The following is a 21,399-nucleotide window of genomic DNA, read 5'->3' on the forward strand; positions in this document are numbered from 1 at the left end:
GCAAGATCAAAGCCATAACCAAAGAAAACTCAGAATGGATGGTTTATGCATCATGAAAGGATAAAATCACCTTGCACAGGTATCTGATTTCCTAGGAAGAACCAACAACTTATCCTTGTGAGAGTCTTCATACTGTTGTATGACACTGTTCCTTGGGAAATAAGGAAATGCCACCAAGTAGGGAACTGATGACTGACTAAGGATACCACCAGAATCCAACTCTGTGAACAATGAATGTTATGGAGGATACTTACAGGAATACGGGTGTGAGGTCACTTAGAGTAGCAGGAACAGCTGCATCACCAAAAGTCCATCCCACATAGGCAACAGCTCATAAAAGCTGCAAACCTGGAGTGCACTGCACAACCTGCCACAGTACGGGAGTTGGGGAGTTCGTTCCAGGTGGCTGAGTTTCTCTGTCTTTGAGGCTATTTAGCAGGCTCTTCTTTTTCCAGGTAACTTGGCTAAACTGTCTCTTCTGGGCAGCCCAGCTCTCTGTCTCTATGTGTCTGTCTGTCTCTCTCTCTTTTAGGTGGCCTGACTGATCTAACAAGGTTTCTCGATTGTCCTTGTAGCTTAGATATTCTACGGAAGGGAGGAGCCTAGAGTCAGTGGTCAGGTCAGGGGCTTTCTGAGTCCTTAGAGTTATTTCCTGATCTGAGCATTTTAAGCATTCCTGCAAGATGGAATGTTTTCACTCCCTCTTAGAACATACTGTGTAAATCCCAAGCATGATGCTGCAGAATTCTCAATATTTCAGTGTTGCTTTCTGCAAGATGACACTTTAAAAATTAAATAGGCATAACCAACTAGTTATTTTAATTATCTCACGAAAAAGGTTAGCAGCCCTTTCTTAATGCTATCAAATAACTCAGTGTCCAGATTTCCAAGTGTTTCTTGAATAACACATTTTTTAAATGCCCTAACACAACTACTAATACTTTTAATGTAGAAATAGTTTAATAATGTGAAAAATTGGATGTCTTGTACCTACTCTTTGTTTCAGTGCCTTGAGATGCTAGAGTGTCTGGGAATCCCCTGGGTCCAGGCTGCCGGGGAAGCTGAGGCCATGTGTGCTTACCTTAATGCCAATGGCCATGTGGATGGCTGCCTCACTAATGATGGTGATGCTTTCCTTTATGGAGCCCAGACTGTTTACAGGAATTTCACTATGAACACAAAGGTACTTCCTTTCTTTCTTTCTAAAGAGTAAGACTGAGATACTATGTGTAAAATCCTTCCATGATGTCTGGCAAATGGTTTTTGCCGAATAAAATGCTTACTAATTAAAAATATCATTGTTTTATATATATATATATATATATATATATAAATAAGCTGGAAAACATTTTTAAGGTTTTCACCATAAATGTATGTGTGCGTTTAGATTTAAATATTTTTTAATGATTTGTGTGTATGAGGTAGAGAGTATGCGCATTTGTGAGTGTAGGCATTGAATCTACCTAAAGCTGGAGGTACAGACATCAGTGAGCTATCTGACATGTCTGATTGAAAGGAAACTCGAATGCTTTTCAAGAGTAGTGGGAATGATCACTAGCCATCCTTCCAACCCTGTAAATAAAGATTTTGAGGTGATGGAGATTATAAAGCTGATTATCTATAAAAAGTAAATTAATAAACAATTTTTAAAGGCATTGTGGTCCAGCAAGATGGCCCAATGGATAAAGACACTTAACTGGAGTTTGAACCCCAGAACCCACATGGGAGGAGAAAAGAACTGACTTCTATAATTGACCTTTGCATTCCTCTCATACACCACAGCATACACATCCACATGTAAACTCACTAATTAATTTTAACTAAAGCATTGCCAACTGGCTTATTCTCTTCAAAATGTTTATTTCTTACCAATGTAACACAAAATTATGTGTGAAATGCATTGCTTTGTTCCAGAACTTCTAGTTTCAGTATTAATCCTCAGGACACCTCCAAGTGTACAAGGATAGATAAAACACAAGAAATTCTTTCTTGCAATATTAATAACTATAAAAAATTAGCAAACCAAATGCTTGTTGTTGAGGAATGTTTAAATGTTCTCCAGTTATGATCTCCAACTGAGGATTCTTGCCAATTATCATTTTTACTGCAGCAATTCAGGTGTAAGAAGACTAGACAGTCTCTACCTAAGCCTTTGGTATATTACAGCCAACAAAACTAAGCTTCATGCCATTTCTCTCAAAACACTAGTAGGTTTCCACAAGAAGTGTTATTGCTAAGTCAGTGTGATCCAATGCTAAGCATTCATATAAAGGTATGTCTTAGAGAATATGGTGCACACCTTTAATCCCAGCACAGTGGATATGGGCAGAAGAATCTCTTTGAGCTCCAGGTCAGCCTAGTTCACATAGTAAATTCATTGGAACCTTGTCTCAGAAAAGGGCAGGGGGAGATGTGCCAGTGACATAAAAAAATATCCAGGCATAGTATTGGGGGAAGTGTTACAAAACAGTATTTTTATATAATTCTACCTTTATTAAAAATAAAGTTAATAGCAGGCTGGTGGTGGCACACACCTTTAACCCCAGCACTGGTGAGGCAGAGACAGGCGGATCTCTGTAAGTTTGAGGCCAGCTTGGTCTACAGAGCGAGTTGTAGGACAGCCACGGCTGTTACATGGAAAAACCCTGTCTTAAAAAACAAAAACAAACAAACAAACAAAAAGAATTAATAGTTTATATTAATAATAAATGTCAGAGAAAGGGAATTTTTTTTAGAATAAAGTGTACCAAGTTACTAATAATTAACTTTAGATAACACAGTTATAGTGAATGTTTGTTTTCTATGGTATATACTATACATTGTACTTTTTAGACACCAAAAGCAATAGAGAGAAAAAGAAATTGCCCACTATGAAAGGTTTTTCTTATTTAAATGCAATATTTTTGGTAATTTAGATAATTTTATACATGAGTTCAATGTATTTCAATCATTTACCTCCTGATCCTTCCTGATCTAACTCCCACTCCTACTTGCTCTATCTTAGTTTGCTTTCTGTGTTGTGATAAACACCACAACCAAAAACAAGTTGGAAAGGAATAGGTTTATTTAAGTTATACTTCCAGGTCATTGTCATCATTGAAGGAAGCCAGTACAGGAATCTGGAGGCAGGAACTGATGGAATAGTCAGGGAGGAATGCTGTTTTCTGGCTTGCTCCACAGTGCTTACTCCGTTTGCTTTTTTGTACAGCCCAGGAAAACTTACCCAGGGATGTCACTACCCACAGGGGCCTGGGCCCTCCAACATCAATCATTAATGAAGAAAGTGCCCCCAAAGACTTGCCTGCATACCATCTTCTGGAAATATTTTCTCAATTGAGATTCCTTCTTTCCAGATGACTGTAGCTTGTGTTGTTGGCAACAGCAAAAAAACACAGCACAGCCTTCCAAATTCACGGTCTTTATTTTTTGGTATTTTTTATAGCCTATGGTTCTAGTTTTTAGTGACCATGTATCATTGGATATGAAGCTATCCACTTACAACATGGACAACCTGCTAGAGTTAACACCCTTCAAAAAAAATCACCCACAGAAGCCAGCAACTTTCAATAGTTCTTCAGCTAGGGGTGGGGGCTCCTAAGCCTTCTCCTACTCAGTGCTGAAACGTTGCTGTCCTTATCTTTGGCGGCCACACACAGCTGCTTTGAGCTCATGAATGCAGTGGTTTTGTCACGTCCAGAAGGCACTCTTGCTCCTGTCCTCCCAGCCTCTAGCTTTGCACTCTTTCTGCCCATTCTGCTACCAAGATTCCTGAGCCTTGGCGAAAGGAAGAATGATATGCATGTGTGAACACTGTACATACAATTACTCTCTGCACATAAAGCCCATTGCTTCTCTAATGAGGTCTGACAATGAAAAAGTCTATAGGTACAGAGATGCAAATTTAGAGGGAAGTTTGATACTATATCCATTTAGCAAAATAGTAGTAGTAGGTTCTTCCCTGGGACCCATGAGCTCCCCAACCATAGGTTCTTGGGCAGATATACAGTACCAAGCATGTGTTGTCTCTTTTAGAGTGCTTCTTAAATCCAATCATAAAGCAGTTACACCCATAACAGATAGCATTCACTATTGAACCCATGAGCAAATCTTAACATGCTGGTCATGATTGTAGCTCACAGGGCTCATAGCTGAGTTAGCTTGCTGATGATTTTCTCATCCCTACAGCAGCAGGCACAGCACCTTGTGGTACTTTGAAAGACAGCCAATAATGAGGAACTTTCAGTTACACTTTATCCATTTGTTGAAATATCACATTATAGATATTGTTGTGATTAGAATCATTTTGTTGTTTAAATTTCTAGAAAAAGACTTTAAATGACAAGTCATTCTTTCTATTGTTTAACATAAACCACTTTGAAGATGAAACCTCTGTGCTGTCTTTAGGATCCACATGTTGACTGTTACACTATATCGTCTATCAAGAGTAAGCTAGGCTTGGATCGCGATGCCCTTGTTGGACTGGCAGTACTTCTTGGCTGTGATTATCTTCCAAAGGCAAGCTGAGCTTATCATTTCTTTCTCAGTATTTTCACATGGTGTGTGAGTGTGTGTGTGTGTGTGTGCTTGTACATGCATGCAGGTGTGTGTGTGTGTGTGCACGCACATGCTTGTGCATGCATGCAGGTGTGTGTGTATACATAGTGTGCATATATAATTAAGTATAAGACATTGACTCTAGAAATAATCAGCAGGACTGATGAGATGATTCACAGGTGAAAACACTGCCATGCAAGTGTTACAGCCTGAGTTCTGTGCCTGAGATACACATAAAGTTGAAAAGGAGGAAAAACAAGTACACAAAATTGTCTTCTGACCCATGCGCACGCGCGTGTACACACACACACACACACACGATAATAAGTAATAAATCCAAAACAGTCATCTTCTCAGATAATGCTAAAAAGTCACTTTGTGACAATAAACATTACAAAGGCGAGTTCAGTTAAGTGTTCCCAAGGCTTCAGCCTCAAAGAGATTGACATGTACGCTTGGGTAACCTCTCAAAGAAGTTTAAGAGTTCCTCTTTTGTTTTATAGCAGTGCTAGCTTCTATTATGGCTTTACCTACTTTTTAGCTCTCTATGTTCATCATAGCTGTCTAGCTGCACACATGTGCAGTACTATTGTTGCTGCTGCTAAGGAGCATCATTACTGAGATAATCCATTCATGGCTCCTAACACTGTATTACCTTTTCTTCATAGAGGATAAGAATTAGGAAGATAACTGTTTGTTAAATACCCTGTGTAAAAAGCAGAGATAACTGTTATACCTCTATATGCATCCCATCACTCCAGATTAACATTCAAGTTTGTTTCTCCACTTTATGAAAGGGAGTGCCTGGAGTTGGAAAAGAACAAGCGTTAAAACTTCTGCGGATTTTGAAAGGTCAAAGTTTGCTTCAGAGGTAACTCAGTGTTGCTTTTTACTCCACACTGGACACTTTTCTTGTTGGACTTAGCAGTAAGTTTACAGAAATGATTACTTTTGAACTACTCTGTGTTTTCATTTTTGGTGGTTAATTCTTATTTATTTTGAACTCTTCCAGAGGAAGGTAATGAATATGTTTGAAGCATGCTATTAAGTGTAATGGTCTGTCCTGTCCCTTTAAGAGACAAGGGCCCGCCACTCCCTCTTTCCCACCACCACCTCCCCCCCCAAGCAGACCTTCCTGTTTGCACTGCCTGCAGCCCAAGCTTTCCATCTCTCCCCCAAGAGGTAGCTGCTGCTGTGACTTCTCCCGCCCCCCCCCCATTTTCTCTCTCTCTCTCTCTCTCTCTTTCTCTGCCTTGGTCTACTCTTCTCTCTTCTCTCCTTCCCTCTTTTCCCTTCCCTTCCATAACCACTAAATAAATATCCAACCTTACTTTGCATGGCATGCCTATCCGTCTTGGTTTCTCACCCACCATGCTGCTCCATGCAGGAACCACTGGCCCTCATGACCTGCGGGCCACTCAGGGGCTTCCTTCCTGGGACCTGGCTGCCTTCGTGGCCTGCTGTGGTGTGGACCCAGTGTGCTGCCTGCTGCCACTTAGGGACCTGTGGCATGGTCTCATGGCCCGCTGCCCACTGCCACCACTCAGGGACAGCGCAGTGTTTTTATTTAAACCATAGCATTAAGTATGTACTTTTGCTTCACCACACATAGTACAAATATAGTAACTTATAGCCATGGGCATAGGTCGTTTTAGACAATTAGCATCAAGTAAAGATGAAAACATTAAAATAACTTTGTATGTAATGCTTTGATAGTATATTTAATTTCTATAAATAAAGTACTACATGTTGAAAATATTTAATAAGTAACTTTGGATAAACAACTTTTACTTTGGACCAACAATATGACTCAGCAAATGTTAGGAGTCACAGTGCAAGCCTGACTCCCTGGGTTCATTTGATTGCTAGACTCCATGATGGGAGGAGAGAACTGATACCTGAGAGTTGTCGTCTCACTGCCTTACACACGTCTGTCTACACACGTGTACGTGCACACCAGCATGTACACACACACACTGTATAGGTATGCATATGTACAATACTACAATAAGTAAAACTTAATATTAAAAACTTTGGCCTTATTGTTTGTCTTGCTGCTATATATTTAGTAATATATTATAATTTGAGCTCTACAAATGACGGTCCAGTTAAGATATAGATTATACTGAAATTTGTAAATGACTTAAATTCTCCTAAAACTTGTGAATTACATATCCTTGATGAAAGCAATAGTTTATAAAAATTAAGATTAGTGACAGTAAGCTATAAAATAAGAAAGAAATGAAACCTGGGAGGCTGAACATAGTCTTGACCAACCCTCAGTAGGTCTGAGGTAGTGTATTTCTCAGAAGAAAAGGTGGCAGAAGTGAAGGAATGACTGACAAATCTCTGTACCCTGTCTTACAATGCTTCTCTTTTAGCTATAAAGCTGTTGGTAGAGCAAAGTCTTCAGTAAGTTGCTGAAGGACCTCTGTGATTATTGTGCCAAAACAGGGCAGAAATGCTATAATTTGACACGGGAATAAATAAAGAAACTCTCAAAATTGTCTTGAAATAAAGAATGAAACACAAGTAAAGATGGTACTTATCTAACTCTGAGCTACTCTTATTGAAATAGTGTCAGCAAATATGTATTTTTTGGCAACATTTAAACATGGTGTTTACACTTGAAAATGATCAGAATTTTTTATTATTATCCATTCTCATTTTAATAATTTACATTATTTTTTCCTATTTTCTAATCTTTGAAGTTCTATCATTTATCCAGAAGCTAGTAATACAGATTTTTAGAATACTACTTTAGAATACTTTAGTTATTTTTGACAGTAAATGAGTCAGAATTTCCAATAGTTATTTATTTACCTCAGTACTACACATTACCCTGAGAACTCAGTGTTTTATGAGTACCATCTAGGTCTTCTTGATAGAATTATGTTAACTTGAAACTATGCAAAACCAAAAATTTTATTACTCAAAATTTTAACAGTTGCATACATTTCTTAAAACCTTGCATTACACAAAAATGTTTTGCCATTTGTATACAACAAATTAAGAAAAGGAAAGTTGTAGTGCTAAAAATGAAATGCTGTGGAGCCCTGAGTGACTGCAGCGGGAGTGGCCTTAAGACCATGCTGCAGATCTCCAAAGGCTGGTCCTGGGCAGCAGGGGAGAGACAGAAGGATAGACATGCCATGCAGAGTAAGGTTAGATATTTATTTCGTGGGTTATGGAAGGGAAAAGGAGGAGAGCAGGGAAAGAGAGAGAGAGAGAGAGAGAGAGAGAGAGAGAGAGAGAGAGAGAGAAACAGAATGGGGGACCGAAGAGGGAAAGGGAGAAGTGGGGAGAAGCAGAAGCTGCCTCTTCGAAAGGGAGACAGAAAAGACTCAGGCTGGAAGCTGAAGATCAATTTGCCTCAGCGGATGGGGAGAGAGTGGGCGTGGCTTGTCTCTTAAAGAGACAGGACAGACCATCACAAAATTGATTAGCATTTTAAATTATATATTTATTAAAATTTTATCTGAAAACAATGTTTTATTTGTACAAACATATTACTCTTTATCCTTATTTCCATTTAAAAATAGTGAACATGCATCTAATTCTGCCTGTTCTATACTCTGGCATACAGTAACAATATGGGAAAGGACAAATATAAATTATTCTTCCCATATATTGCTGTGTCACAAACTCATCAAACAGGACAAAAAGGCTGAATGGCAGTGATTAGATATACATCTGCACAGACAATCACATATGCACACTCTGCTTCCCTTTGCAATTCTTCTCTACCTGGGACCACTTGTAAAGCTTACAGAAAATAGCATTTTTCCAGGCCACGCCAGTGGGTTTATAACCAGCAAGGACAAAATAATTTGACAGATTGAAGGGAATAGGATAAATTGACATTTGAGAATGTTCTTTTATTACCTCATTTTCTTCTGTTTTTAATTTTTAACCCATTTTCTAATAAAGGTTTAACCAGTGGATTGAAGAACCTTGCTCCTCTACTCTACAACCAGCAGCTAAAAGCATAGCTCACTGCTCTGTGTGTTCCCATCCAGGTAAGCAGGCTTAGGACACTCCTCCAGAGCATTGGAGTCTGAGTCTACATTCACAGTCTTGCTCCTCATACTTCGGGAGGGCAACCCAGTGAATACTGAATCTGCCCGTGTTCATTTTTCATATGCTTTATATACCCCAAACCTAAAGAGGAGAAAAAGGCAAAAGACTTGTTTATCATGATGAGAGCAAACAGAGTCTTTACCTCTTCAATACCTGAAACAGCAAGTCACTGTCCTGAGTTAAGTATTCAGTTGTTTAGGCAGGACAAGCAAGGACCACACCTTAGACCAAGCATCCTGTAGGCAGCCACTCCCTGGATCAAACCTCCTGTCCTAACCTTGAAGGATCAAGCACAGGCCTGAACTCTTTGACCTTTGGTCAACTGGAAGGGATTCACAGCCCTGCACTCTGGCATTGACTCAACAACAAACAAAACCAAAAGGTGTCCCTAAACAGCGAGGGCCCCTCCCACACCTGAGCTGCAGTGATAGTTCCTTTTCCATATAGTTTAAAGCAGCTCTGAGTAACTGACAAGGGACACAAAGTGGGCAGTCTTTTCAATAAAGAAACCATTTCTTGAATTATTAAGGGAATAATCTTTCCTACTAATAATTACATTCGACTTTCCTACCTTATAGCTACTATAAACCAGAAAGTTTTCCATTATTGAACATAAATTAATTAGTACTTCAAATAATGAGTATGCTGTGAGCAGTATCGTGATAGTAAGTTATAATTTGTCCTCAGAACCACTCTGGTGTATATTATTCTTTCAACCGGCTGCACAGATAATATTAATTTTGAAATTTTAGATAGCAAGAGAAAAAAAAGTATATGTTAAAACTTATTCTGCAAAGCAGTAAAAGTCATACATCTTTGTGTCTCCAAAAAGGTTCCCCTAAGGATCACGAACGTAACGGATGCGCATTATGTAACAGTGATAGATACTGTGAACCACACGATTATGAATACCACTGTCCCTGTGAATGGCACCAGACAAACCATAGTAGGCAACTAAATGAAATAGAAAACAATATTAAAAAGTAAGTTGTTTTGAGCTACTTAATGCTTTTTTTATGACTTGTATAGAACTTGAGGTTGATTTACTTCATGCCTCACACACTGTGTTGTTGATTCTGTTAAGACAAATGTCATCCATCTAGACCAGTCACAGTGGCACACACCTTTAATCCCAGCACTTGGGAGGCAGAGAAACCAGCCTGGTCTACATAGCATGCTCCTGGCCAGCCAGAGTTACATAGTGAGACTCTGTCTCAGGAAAACCAAAGGGGGGAAAAAATCATCCATCGAAGGAGCTGATGAGATGGCTTAGCAGGTAAAAGTGGTGCTGCTACACCAGTGACCTGAGTTTAGTCACCACAGCACATGGTAGAGGAGAGAACCTGCTTCAGCCAGCTGTTCTCTGACCACCACACGTGTGCTGTTCACGTTTGCCCAGACAAACTCACACACACACACACACATAAATAAATAAGTATTACATAAAAATAAAGATAAAATTCATCTGAGAAGGTAGCGGTTTAATAATTTTCCAAAGAGAGGCTTGGAAATTGTATATAAGATACTGTACGTGGGTATTTGTTATAAAACGAGGTTGGATGCAATTTCAGTCTGTCTAATTCTTTGATTGTCTTGATAATATGTGTGATTTATCTCCAGGAAAGCTTGCAGTTGCAAAGGATTTCCATTCTATGAGGTAATAATGATCCAATTATATATTTATTTTTTAAATAAAATAAATAACAAATTAATTATAATAATAAAAGATATTTTGAAGTTCTCATTCCTGTTTTTTTGTTGTTTTTGTTTTTTTACACTTAGGTCGTTCAAGAATTCCTTTTGAATAAGGATAAAATGTTAAAACCCGTCAGGTATCAAAGACCTGATTTATTATTGTTTCAGGTATCTGAAAATAAATCCTTACTTAATAGTAAAATTAGGCTGGGTGGTGGTGGTGCACACCTTTAATCCTAGCACTCAAAAGGCAGAGATAGGCAGATCTCTGTGAGTTTGAGGCCAACCTGGTCTACAGAGCAAGTTCCAGGACAGGTTTCAAAACTACAAAGAAACCCTATCTCAAAAAAAAAAAAAGTAAAATTAGATATGAGGAAGATCAGAAGGATATTAACTTCAGTGTATAAAAGGACACATCAAAACTAAGACAGATAGCTATAAGCTGCTTCTCAGAAGATTGTCAGTCACCAGGTATAGACACATTGAATTCAGGAATATATCTGGGAAAGAAGGGCTTGGGACATGGGGTGCTATGCTCAAATATACTATATGACCCTAAATGTGAAATATCCTTAAAATAGAAATAATATTACCATCTCATCAAGTCACCATAAGGATTAAAGGAGAGTATTTTAACCCTTGATGTTGTAATTGGGGGGAAAGGATGGCTGAGTAAATCTAGTTACACTCTACCTCGTTAACAACTATAATAATAATGAATTAAGTATTTTCCCACTTAATCTACATAACTTGTCAACAGGATTACCTTCTCTTCACTTAAAGATAGAAAAATGACCTAAGAGAGGTCAAGGCACTTCACCTGCCTTCTGAACAGAGAACCCTCTCAAACACTTTATTCTTTCATCATCCTTAGGGAGCTGGGTGTTTTTTGTTGTTGTTGTTTTTTGTTTTTTTAGGGAATATTCTCATTAATATTATATTAACATTACTCTTAGAGAAAAGATAATGTTATCTGAGAGTATTTCTTGTTTGAAATGTTTTAATATTTATTTTTACTGTATTTATAGAGATTTACTGCTCAAAAAATGGAATGGCCCAGTCACTATGCATGTGAGAAATTGTTGGTGCTTTTGACCCGCTATGACATGACAGAAAGAAAACTTGGAAGAAAAAACTCTAGTCAACTACAGCCAATTAGGTAATGTAGTTTAAGGAGCTGTATTGTTGGGGCTAGAGAGATGGCTTGACAGTTAAGAGCAATTGTTGCTCTCGCAGGGGCCCTAGGTTTGCTTCCCAGCATCCATCTGGTAGCTCACAACCATCTGTGACTTCAGTTCCAGGGTATCTGATGCCCTTTTCTGACTTCTGATGCATTGTGCATGCTTGTGGTACACAAACATACATGCATGTAAAAATATACATACATATAAAATAACTAAATCTAAAAAATTATTTTTTAAGCTATTAGAAAAAGGAATTTTGTGATAAAGACTGTTTCCAATAGAATATTTGCTGACTGGAAGTGTTAATATTTCTCCCCGAGTGTATACTAGCTGTTTTCCAAAGGTGGAGGAAAGCCTGAAAATTAAAAGCATATTTAGGCCTCACACTCAAGACAACATAGTAAATTCAGGTATTAACATACTTTCAACTTCTAATGCATGCTAAAAATGTATACTTTTATAAAAAGTATAAAAATGTACAGAAAATGTAAAAAGAACAGGGCTTAACAAAGAACTGTTTCAGTGAACCAGAAGAAAACAAAATGATGGAGTAATATAGAATAATATTTTAAACTGTAAGAGAATATATCAAACACAAAGTGAAGCCAGAGGAGGACGTGAACTCAAACTTGGGTCAGTATGAACTGGGTGAAATTATTCACCTGCATAATTATACTCACATAATTTTAATGATTAATAAATGTCAAACTAAAGCTCTTCATTTTGGATTATATTCCAAGTGTGAGTCTTAAATCTTTAAGCACATGTTTTGAGAGTGTTATTTATATTTGTTGTGTATTGGCATGTTTGTTTTACTAGAAATACAATATCTGACTTTCAAACAGTTACAGTAAAAGTAAGAAATAAACTATCAAACTAAGAGTATATAGGAAGGAGGAAGTGAGTAGCAAAGAAAAACATTGCTAAAAGAAAACATAAAATTTATGAATGAGTCCAACTCTCACTAGTCCTAATAAACGTAAGTGGGTTAAATTTATCTATTAAAATGCATATTGCATTGAATAAGTAGTAATAATAATTTTCATAAGAAAATACTAAATATGTATACAAAGTTCAAAAACAAAGACTTAAGGTTTAATAAGAAAGTACCAAAGTACTGTAACATAGAATTTCCAAGAGAAATCATGGGAAAAGCAATACTACACAATAATGATAAAATATTGAGGGACTAGAGTGATGGCTCAGAGGTTAAAAGCACTTGCTACTCTTGCAGAGAACCTGAGCTTAATTCTCAGAACCCACATGGTGGTTCACAGCCATCTGTCAGTGTAGTTCCAGGGCATCTCAGTCCCTCTTCTGACCTCGTTGGGCATCAGGCATGCAGCTGCTACACCTACATACATGCAGGTAAAACACTCACAAATAAAATAAAATGAATAAATGTATATCTTTATTTAGAATAAATATGGATGGAAATTGAAGTGTAGAAACTAAAATTTTACAAATAGCTTGTACAAATAGACCTCAGTATATGAATTTATTTTTCAGAGTTGTTAAGCCCCGAATCAGAAATGGAGTTCGTTGCCTTGAAATAGAATGGGGAAAGCCTGGTATGTATTCATTGTACACAGAATGTCTGATCCACGGCGTTTGATCCAAATGTGAAGTAGAGAGTGAATGTTTAGAAAGCATACATGCTTGTGAAAAGTCATGAAAAATATCATATGCACTATGAATTATATTTTTATTTTACCTATTTTAAATAGATCTTGACTAATCAAGGTGATAAACTTCAATTCAAGTGCCTTTATTTTTAATGCCTTTGACATTTCTTTAATTTTGGAAATGTTGTGATTCAAATTTCTTTAAAAATTGCTTCCACAAGTGCTCTGTCTTTGGATTATCACAGTCAGCTGTTTCTAAAGCGCTTGAGGCCAGAGAGTCCTGAGAGCGTTTCCTCCCTTCCCTTTATCCTATTTAGTTTCTATAGTAATTTGTACTTTTGCTACAATGTAAAAATAGTGAAAGACCTGGCTAAGCTTCCAAGCTAGAGGCAATGGACGTGACTCAAGATTCGTGGAGTTTTACTCCATCCTTTTGTGTGCAGGGGGCCAGGGACCACACATGGGCATGCTACGGTGTACATGTGGAGGTTGGAGAGAAATTTGCAGGACTCAGTTTTCTGCTATCTCATTTTTAAAAATAACAAAATATAAAATGCAATACAAGCATAAAAGTTTACAGACTTTACCAACTCAAACGCTTTTAAAGTTCCATTTCTTTAAAAATAAATCCAACTTCTCTTTTAAAATTTCACGTCTCTGGAAAACTCCAAAATCTCTTTAAAAGTCCAAAATCTCTCAACTGTGGGCTCCTGTAAAATTAAAATAAGTTAAATACTTCTTTATTCTATCAGGGAAAAGCCAGGGACAGTCATAGTTAGGTTAAAACAAAACCAAAGTCCAGCAGTTCAGGATTTAGCAGTTCTGGGCTCACCTAAAGTGCTTTCCACAGCCGACAGCACACACAGCTTGTCTCCTAGGCTCCAGCCGGCTCCACACCCCAGCTGCTGTTGCCCATGGCAGTCCTTCCACAGTACTGGGATCTCCTGCTGCCACTGGGCTACACTTTCACCAGTGGCCTCAGCTTCTTTGCATGACCCCTTCAGTTCTGGGCCTTCAACTGCTACTAAGGCTACACCTATGGCCTCTTCTGGCTTCTCAAAGTGCCAAGTATCAGCATCTCTTCATGACCACCCCTTTGTTTCCTCAAAATCACCTAGAGAGTAATACACATAACCAATACAAGCTGCCCACACAAGGAACAACCATGACCATGGCCACCTCTGGAACTCAGACTACATGTGTTGTCCCAGAGGAACTACCTCAAAAGATCTTACTCAATGATTCTCTTTTCTTTATCGCCACTAATTTCTCATCCCCAGCTAAGCAGCATCAATTTTCCCAGTAATACAAAGGTTTTACTTCAGGGTGCTGGTCTCTTGTTAATCACAGCTAATTTTTTGGCCCCAAGTAACCAGGACCACGGATTTTTAGTTCAAAATAGCACATGGCCCCCAGAGAGTCTTTAAGGAACTCTCAAATTTCCTCCTGAAACGACAGAAGCCAGACCTCCGTCCTCTGCAGCTCTCGACATTCTTATCTTCTAAGCTCCTACAGGACAGCCCAGAGCTTAAGCAGACTTCTTAAGTCCTTCCACATCCTCACCAGAACAGTGTGGTCAGATCTATCAAAGCAATACTTTATATCCTCTTTATAAGTCTTTTTTCTAACTTACAAACTAATGTTTCCTTATGTCATTTTCATATATACTATGTTTTCTGGTTCACACAGGGATATTCTCCCCTCTCCAACTCCCTATTTATACCATTCCACCTCCAGTATAACCCTTTTTGCTTTTATATTATGTGTTCAGTTGCCCTCCCACACCACTTCCTTGAAGCCTTTCCCCCTCTGCCATAGGCCCCTGTATAGTACAAATTAGAACCACTTTCAGGTTCCATGTAATCCCAGTCAGAAGCAAACAAATCACAACAAATGCTGGTTGAGAATGTGGAAAAAGAGAAATCCTTTAGTGACTGTTGGTAGAAGTGTAAATTAGTACAGCCACTGTGTAAATCAGTACAGAGGTTTCTCAAAGAAATTAGGGGAAAATAAACTAAACAGGACCCAGCTATATCAACCCTAGGCAAATTCTCAGAGGACTGCACTTCCAGAGAGATACTTAACACACACACACGTATTTACTGATGCTGCATCCATCCGCATGAGAAAAGAAACAGACTAAGTGTCTGTAAGTAAATGACTAGATAATGAGAGAATTTAGTACATGTGCACTTTAGAATTTTATTCAGCCTTAAGGAAGAATAAAGTTATGAAATTTGCAGGAAAATAGATGGAAGTGGAAAACAGGCATTCAAGACCAGGCCTGAGAATATGGAGGTGTAGCTTGCCTGGTACACAGGAAGCTCTTTGTCCTGGGAAGTTGTTTATCCCATTCCTTATCTCTAATTTTAACATTTTATCTAAAGAAAGTTTTCTGTTCTCTCAGCTGACATTTCTATTTCTGAAACAAGAGAATTTAAAGTTTGAATGTTAAAACGAGATCTCCCTTTCAGTTCTCCTAGGAAAAGAAAATAAAACCAGTTTTAAAAACAACAGACTGGAGAGATGACTCAGAGGTTAAGAGCACTGGCTGCTCTTCCAGAGGTTCTGTGTTCAATTCCCAGCAACCACACGGTGGCTCACAGCCATCTATAATGAGATCTGGTGCCCTCTTCTGGGTACAGGCAAAACACTGTATATATAATAAATAAATAAAATTTTAAAAGAAGACTTGTTATAAGCAAAAAGCAACAACTACAAATACCTGACGGTAGGTGGGAGAAAAGAGCCAACCAGCAAGAGTGATAAGGTGGCCGTAGTAAGTTACCGGGACTCATTCTATGCCTGTATGTAATTATCAGAAATAACAAACCGAGAAGTGGCCATGTTGTAAAGCAAGATTTGCGGTGAATTACCTGCTCATTTTTAGACAGTGTTGTTTTCCTGATAACTACTTGGAAAACAGTTTTTAAACCTTTTCTTTGTTGTTTTGTTTGGTTTGGTTGGTTGGTTTGGTTTTTTGAGACAGGATTTCTGTGTATCTTTGGAACCTGTCCTGGAACTAGCTCTTGTAGACCAGGCTGGCCTTGAATGCAGTGATCTGCCTGTCTCTGCCTCCTGAGTGCTGGGATTAAAGGTGTGTGCCACCACCGCCCAGCTTCAGTTCTTAAACCTCTAGTTGTCTGCTTTGCTGTATTTTTAATCTTCTAGAACATTATGCTGTGGAAGACACAGAGGCTGGGGAACTGGATCCCCTTACCATCGAAGAAGCATCCCTGTTTGAAGCAGCCTATCCTGAGGTCGTTGCTGTCTACCAGAAACAACAGTCAGAAACCCAAAGGAAGAAACAGAAGAGTAAGTGTTGTGCGGCTTCTGCTGGGCACCAGCGCTGTGTAAACCAAGAGCAAAGGCCATGCTCTTGCTTCTATAGCACACTTGTGTTGTGTGAACCAAGAGCAAGGGCCGAGCTCTTGCTTCTGTAATGCACCAGCGTTGTGTAAACCAAGAGCAAAAACCATGCTCTTCTGTAGTGCACCAGCATTGTGGAAAAAAGAGCAAGGGCCATGTTCTTGATTCTGCATCTTCGTATGCTTTATTTCCTGATACTGCCTCGCTAACAATCACACCCTAGCACCTTCCAGACACCAGCCAGGTGTGCTTCCACTTACACTTCCTTTTAAAACTAAAATGTTGGGAGTCCACCAGTATGTTCTTTGTTTACTAACTTGGATAAGTTAAATACAGACTAATTGTGTGCTGTAACATTAATGCTAATCAGCTTTAGGATAGCTCCTGCTAATAGACCTTGTGTTATAAGTGCATATTCTTTATTCCTCAGAATTCAGTGAGGGAAGTAACTCAATAATGACATTTCCCAGAGAAAACTAATAGTGTTTCCAGAAATGTACTGGCTGCTGGGTGGGGGTGGGGGACTTACATAAATTACTGGTTTAGCTATTTGGTTTAGGGTACTGTTTTTATTTTTGCTTGCTTGAGGCTCCCCCCCCCCCCAAGTTAAGGAAAGGAGTATTTATTATATGTTTTTCCTTCTTTTCAGGTTTGAAAGTTAAGCCTAAAGGAAACAGTTTACCAGAACCGAATAATGTATTCAATTCTCAGTCACTTATGACTTTAAAACCTACATGTGAAGTCTTTCCCAAGCATCACCCCAAAATGAATTTGGAAATTTCTCCAGACCCTGTTTCCCTCAAGGAATCTACTTCTCCCTCCTTGCGTAGTTTTCTTTTCCCTGAAAGTGCTCCCTGTCTGAATTTGCAAGAACATTCCATGCCTTCTCCAAGACCTTCTTCTGGAAAGCAAAGTAAAGATGTCAGTAATTTTCTAGTTTCAGAATGTAGTCAGCCCAGCTCTTCATCCCATAATATTTCTGCGATTGCTGATCTCCAGCTGAGTACCATTGACTGGGAAGGTACTTCTTTTAGTAATTCTCCAGCTGTTCAAAGAAACACTTTGTCTCAAGATTTACAGTCGGAACTTGAGTCATCAGCCATCCTTCCTGGCTTTGAAAATACCCCAGAACAATTGTCACACAAATCAGAACAATGCACCACAAACAATGAAGTGCTGGGTGGAGACCTTCAAAAGGCTAGTCGTGCAGAACATCTACTTCCTGGCATTGCTGGTTTACATCTTCACGATTTGCCTCTCAAGGAACGAATCCATATGAAATCGTCATGCCCTCAGTATAATGTACAAGCAGAGGCTAACCTGGAAAGTTTGCACCTAAAAGTAAAAGGTTCTTGTGTTACTGACAGTAGCTCTGTTTGTTTATCAAATTTCTCAAAGGAATTTCCAGGAATACTGCACAAAGAATCCAAAAACTTGAAAGGACTTGACAACAAACTCCTTCAAGGGAACTCTACAGTGAATGCTTCCATACCTTATTCTGAGAACACAACAGTAGAGACTTCCAGTCCTCAAGCTGGGCTCTCAAATTCTGCTCTACCTCGTAATGCAAAAGTTGTTGAGAAAACTGCTAAGAACCTTGTGAAGAACAGTGTTTGCCTCAAAAGAGATTCCTCAGATGACGAAAGTGCTCCAGTGTCCTGGAAAACTAAGTGTACTGCTCCAAAACTGAAACCCAGTTCTCAGAAGCTCAGCCTAGCCCAGGTCAGAGACACACTCCAAAATCCTAAAGTCGATGCTCAAGAAACCAAACTCCATACAGAGTCCTATACCACAGCTGAAGATGGAGAAAACTGGTCTTCCGATCCAGCAAAAGGGACTCAAAGTTTTCTACACTGTCATAAAAAAGATGAGGGCTTTGCTGCCTGTTTGGAAAGTCCTCTCCCTTTATGCCAGAGGTTAAAACTCAGGCTCCAGAACACTTCCAGTAGACTTTATCATACTTAAGTTTAATTTATTTGAGCGTTGTCAGCATTAGCAGAAGACAGGTGGTGTGGTCCGGCTCATGTTGGGCAGAGAGTGGGCATGATTGTGCACTGTTGTAATCCAAGTGTGATTTACAATGGAGCGGCCATATGTGGCTCGTGCCTGTAATCACAGCGCTTAGGAGGTGCACGGAGCCCCGAGATTGGGAGCTCAGTGTCGTCCTCTACTACATGGAGAGTTTTAGGCCAGTCTGAGTTGAGTTAGTTAAGGAAGAAAAAAGTTAAAACTTTGATTGCAAAGTGTTTTTTGTTGGTTTTTTTTTTCAAAAAATTGTGATTTTGATTACAAAAGCTGATTAATTTTGATTACAGAAAAACTTTGATTACAAAATATGGTGACAGCTTCAAATATTGTATATTTTAGAGCATTTTACCATTCTTGAAATGTCCTTACTGATTATTATCTAGCTTTAACATATTAGTGTATTCTTTGATAGAGTAAATTTGCTATCATTTTTAGTTCTTCTTACGTAAGCTTCTAAAGCATTTGTTACAGTCTAGCTTATTCCCAAGAGGGTAACACATTGTAATTGTATTGCAGTGCCTTCTATTGGGCCTTCCTAATGACTATATTTTCTCCTCATGTTAAAGCACCATTAGCATGTTCTTCCACTTTTAATAATGTCGTGTTTGAGACATGAAAATGGAAGAAGAGGATGCTGTGGAGTAAAGTGTGTTTATAAAATCTGGGTAAGCAAAGCTGTTCCTTGCATGCATTCGGAAGTGCACGGGCACTGCAGGTGGAGAATGCGTCCAAAACCAGGTATGAAATCAAAAGGATCACACGGGACTCACATAGGAAGGGTGTGAGTCCCACCATTGCTTTCTAGTTTGGATCTTATATTTCTGTTTGTCTGTTTTGTTTTTAATGTACAAAACTGTTCCCTTTTGCTTTAAAATTAGTTTGTATGCTATATTGACTTTAGTCCCTACAGATACTGAGTCTTTCGTACATTGTACTAAAAAATTCTAGAAGCGTCTGGATTTTAAAAGAGACAGCATGGCTGTTTGTAAGTGACCGGAGTCTGAAAGTCGAAGATCTTAGCAATCCATTAAAACAGCTAATTAAAAAAAAAAAAAGAAAAAAAAAGCCAGATGTGGTGACCACGTCTTTAATCCCAGCACTTGGAAGGCAGAGACAGGTGGATCTCTGAGTTCCAGACCATCCTGCTCTACAGAACATGTTCCAGGACAACTAGGGCTGTTATACAGAGAAACCCTGTCTCAGAAAACAAAAGAAAAGAAAGGAAGGAGAGAAAGAAAGTGAACACAATAAAGATGGCAAAACTTAGAATTAATAGTGAAAACCAGTGAATGAAAAGAAAACGTCTAAAGAAAAAGAGACATCTCAGATTCCTGGGTCAGAAGGCGTAGCCCGGTGTGCTGTTTAAACTGCTCAGTTCTGCCAGGTGATGCTGGTGCACACTTTTAATCCCAGCACTCTTTGGGCAGAGGCAGACGGATCTCTGAGTTCTGGGACAACCAAGGCTACACAGAGAAACTCTGTGTGGAAAAACAAATAAACGGTTTGGTTTTAATCCAGTCCCATCAATTTCATGTTTGTTTATTTCCCCCAGAACATGGCAAGCTGATTTCATTATTCAGATAGAAATTTAACAAAATAACAAATCTTGGGAAAATTGAAGAATTCATTCTTCTGGCTGAAATCAGGAACACCCATGATAGCCTATACTGGAGAGGATGTCCAGTAAGGGGACCACTCATCCATTGTTGGTGGGAATGCAAATTTGTGCAACCACTTTGGAAATCAGTGTGGCGGCTTCTCAGGAAACTGGGAGTCAACCTCCCTCAGGACCCAGCAATTCCACTCTTGGGAATATACCCAAGAGAGTCCCAATCATACTACAAAAGCATTTGTTCAACTATGTTCATAGCAGCACTATTTATAATTGCCAGAACCTGGAAACAAGCTAGATGCCCCTCAATGGAAGAATGGATAAAGAAAGTGTGGCACATATACACTTTAGAGTTCTACTCAGCGGTAAAAAACAATGACATCTTGAATTTTGCATGCAAATGGATGGAAATAGAAAACACTTTACTGAGTGAAGTAACCCAGACCCAAAAAGAGGAATATGGTATGTACTCACTCATAAGTGGATTCTAGCCATAAATAAAGAACATTGAGCCTATAATTCGTGATCCTAGGGAAGCTAAATAAGAAGGTGAACCTAAAGAAAAACATGTAGTTATCCTCCTGGATATTGGAAGTTGACAAAATTGCCGGGCAGGGGTTGGGAGCACGGGGATGGGGATGAGGTGGGGATAAGGAGAGATGGGGGGAGAGAAGGAGAGGATGGGGAGAACTTGAAGGAATGGGAGGGTTGGGATGAAGGAGGGGTGGATGTGGGAGCAGAGAAGTATATATCTTAATTAAGGGAGCCATTTTAGGGTTGGCAAGAGACTTGACTCTAGAGGGGTTCCCAGGTGTCCAAGGAGATGTCCCCAGCTTGTTCCTTGAGCAGCAGAGGAAAGGGTGCCTGAATTGGCCTTCTCCTATAGCCACACTGATGAATATCTTGCATATTACCATAGAACCTTCATATGGTAATGAATGGAGATGGAGACAGAGACCCACATTGGAGCTCTGGACTGAGCTCCCAAGGTCCTGATGAGGAGCAGAAGGAGGGAGAACATGAGCAGGGAGGTCAGGACCGCGGGGAGTGTGTTCACCCACTGAGACAGTGGGACAGATCTAATGAGAGATCACCAAGGTCAGTTGAAGTGGGACTGATGGAGCATGTAATCGAGCCAGACTCTCTGAATGTGGCTGATGGTGGAGGCTGACTAAGAAGCCAAGGACAATGGCGCTGGACTTTGATTCTACTGCATGAATGGGCTTTGTGGGAGCTTGTCTGTTTGGATGCT

At 39.2% G+C, this 21,399-nt stretch overlaps 1 protein-coding gene across 3 annotated transcripts in view; it reads left to right on the forward strand.

Annotated features, from left to right (window-relative positions):
* The window catches only part of Gen1 (GEN1 structure-specific endonuclease), a 30,842-nt gene extending 10,780 nt beyond the window's left edge, over positions 1-20,062 (forward strand). For all 3 annotated transcript variants that reach the window (XM_048439713.3, XM_048439718.3, XM_048439717.3), the window contains 11 exons: positions 1,007-1,183; positions 4,405-4,515; positions 5,352-5,425; positions 8,485-8,573; positions 9,467-9,617; positions 10,255-10,291; positions 10,417-10,497; positions 11,358-11,488; positions 13,023-13,084; positions 16,310-16,453; positions 17,157-20,062. In XM_048439713.3, coding sequence (XP_048295670.3) covers positions 1,007-1,183; positions 4,405-4,515; positions 5,352-5,425; positions 8,485-8,573; positions 9,467-9,617; positions 10,255-10,291; positions 10,417-10,497; positions 11,358-11,488; positions 13,023-13,084; positions 16,310-16,453; positions 17,157-18,472 — 2,373 coding nt within the window. In that variant the 3' untranslated portion in view covers positions 18,473-20,062. The remainder of the gene's footprint in view (positions 1-1,006; positions 1,184-4,404; positions 4,516-5,351; positions 5,426-8,484; positions 8,574-9,466; positions 9,618-10,254; positions 10,292-10,416; positions 10,498-11,357; positions 11,489-13,022; positions 13,085-16,309; positions 16,454-17,156) is intronic.
* The last annotated feature ends 1,337 nt before the right edge of the window (positions 20,063-21,399 follow it).

Source organism: Myodes glareolus, chromosome 6 (genome assembly GCF_982192425.1).
Source record: "Myodes glareolus chromosome 6, mMyoGla1.1, whole genome shotgun sequence".
Classification (NCBI taxonomy): Eukaryota; Metazoa; Chordata; class Mammalia; order Rodentia; family Cricetidae; genus Myodes; species Myodes glareolus.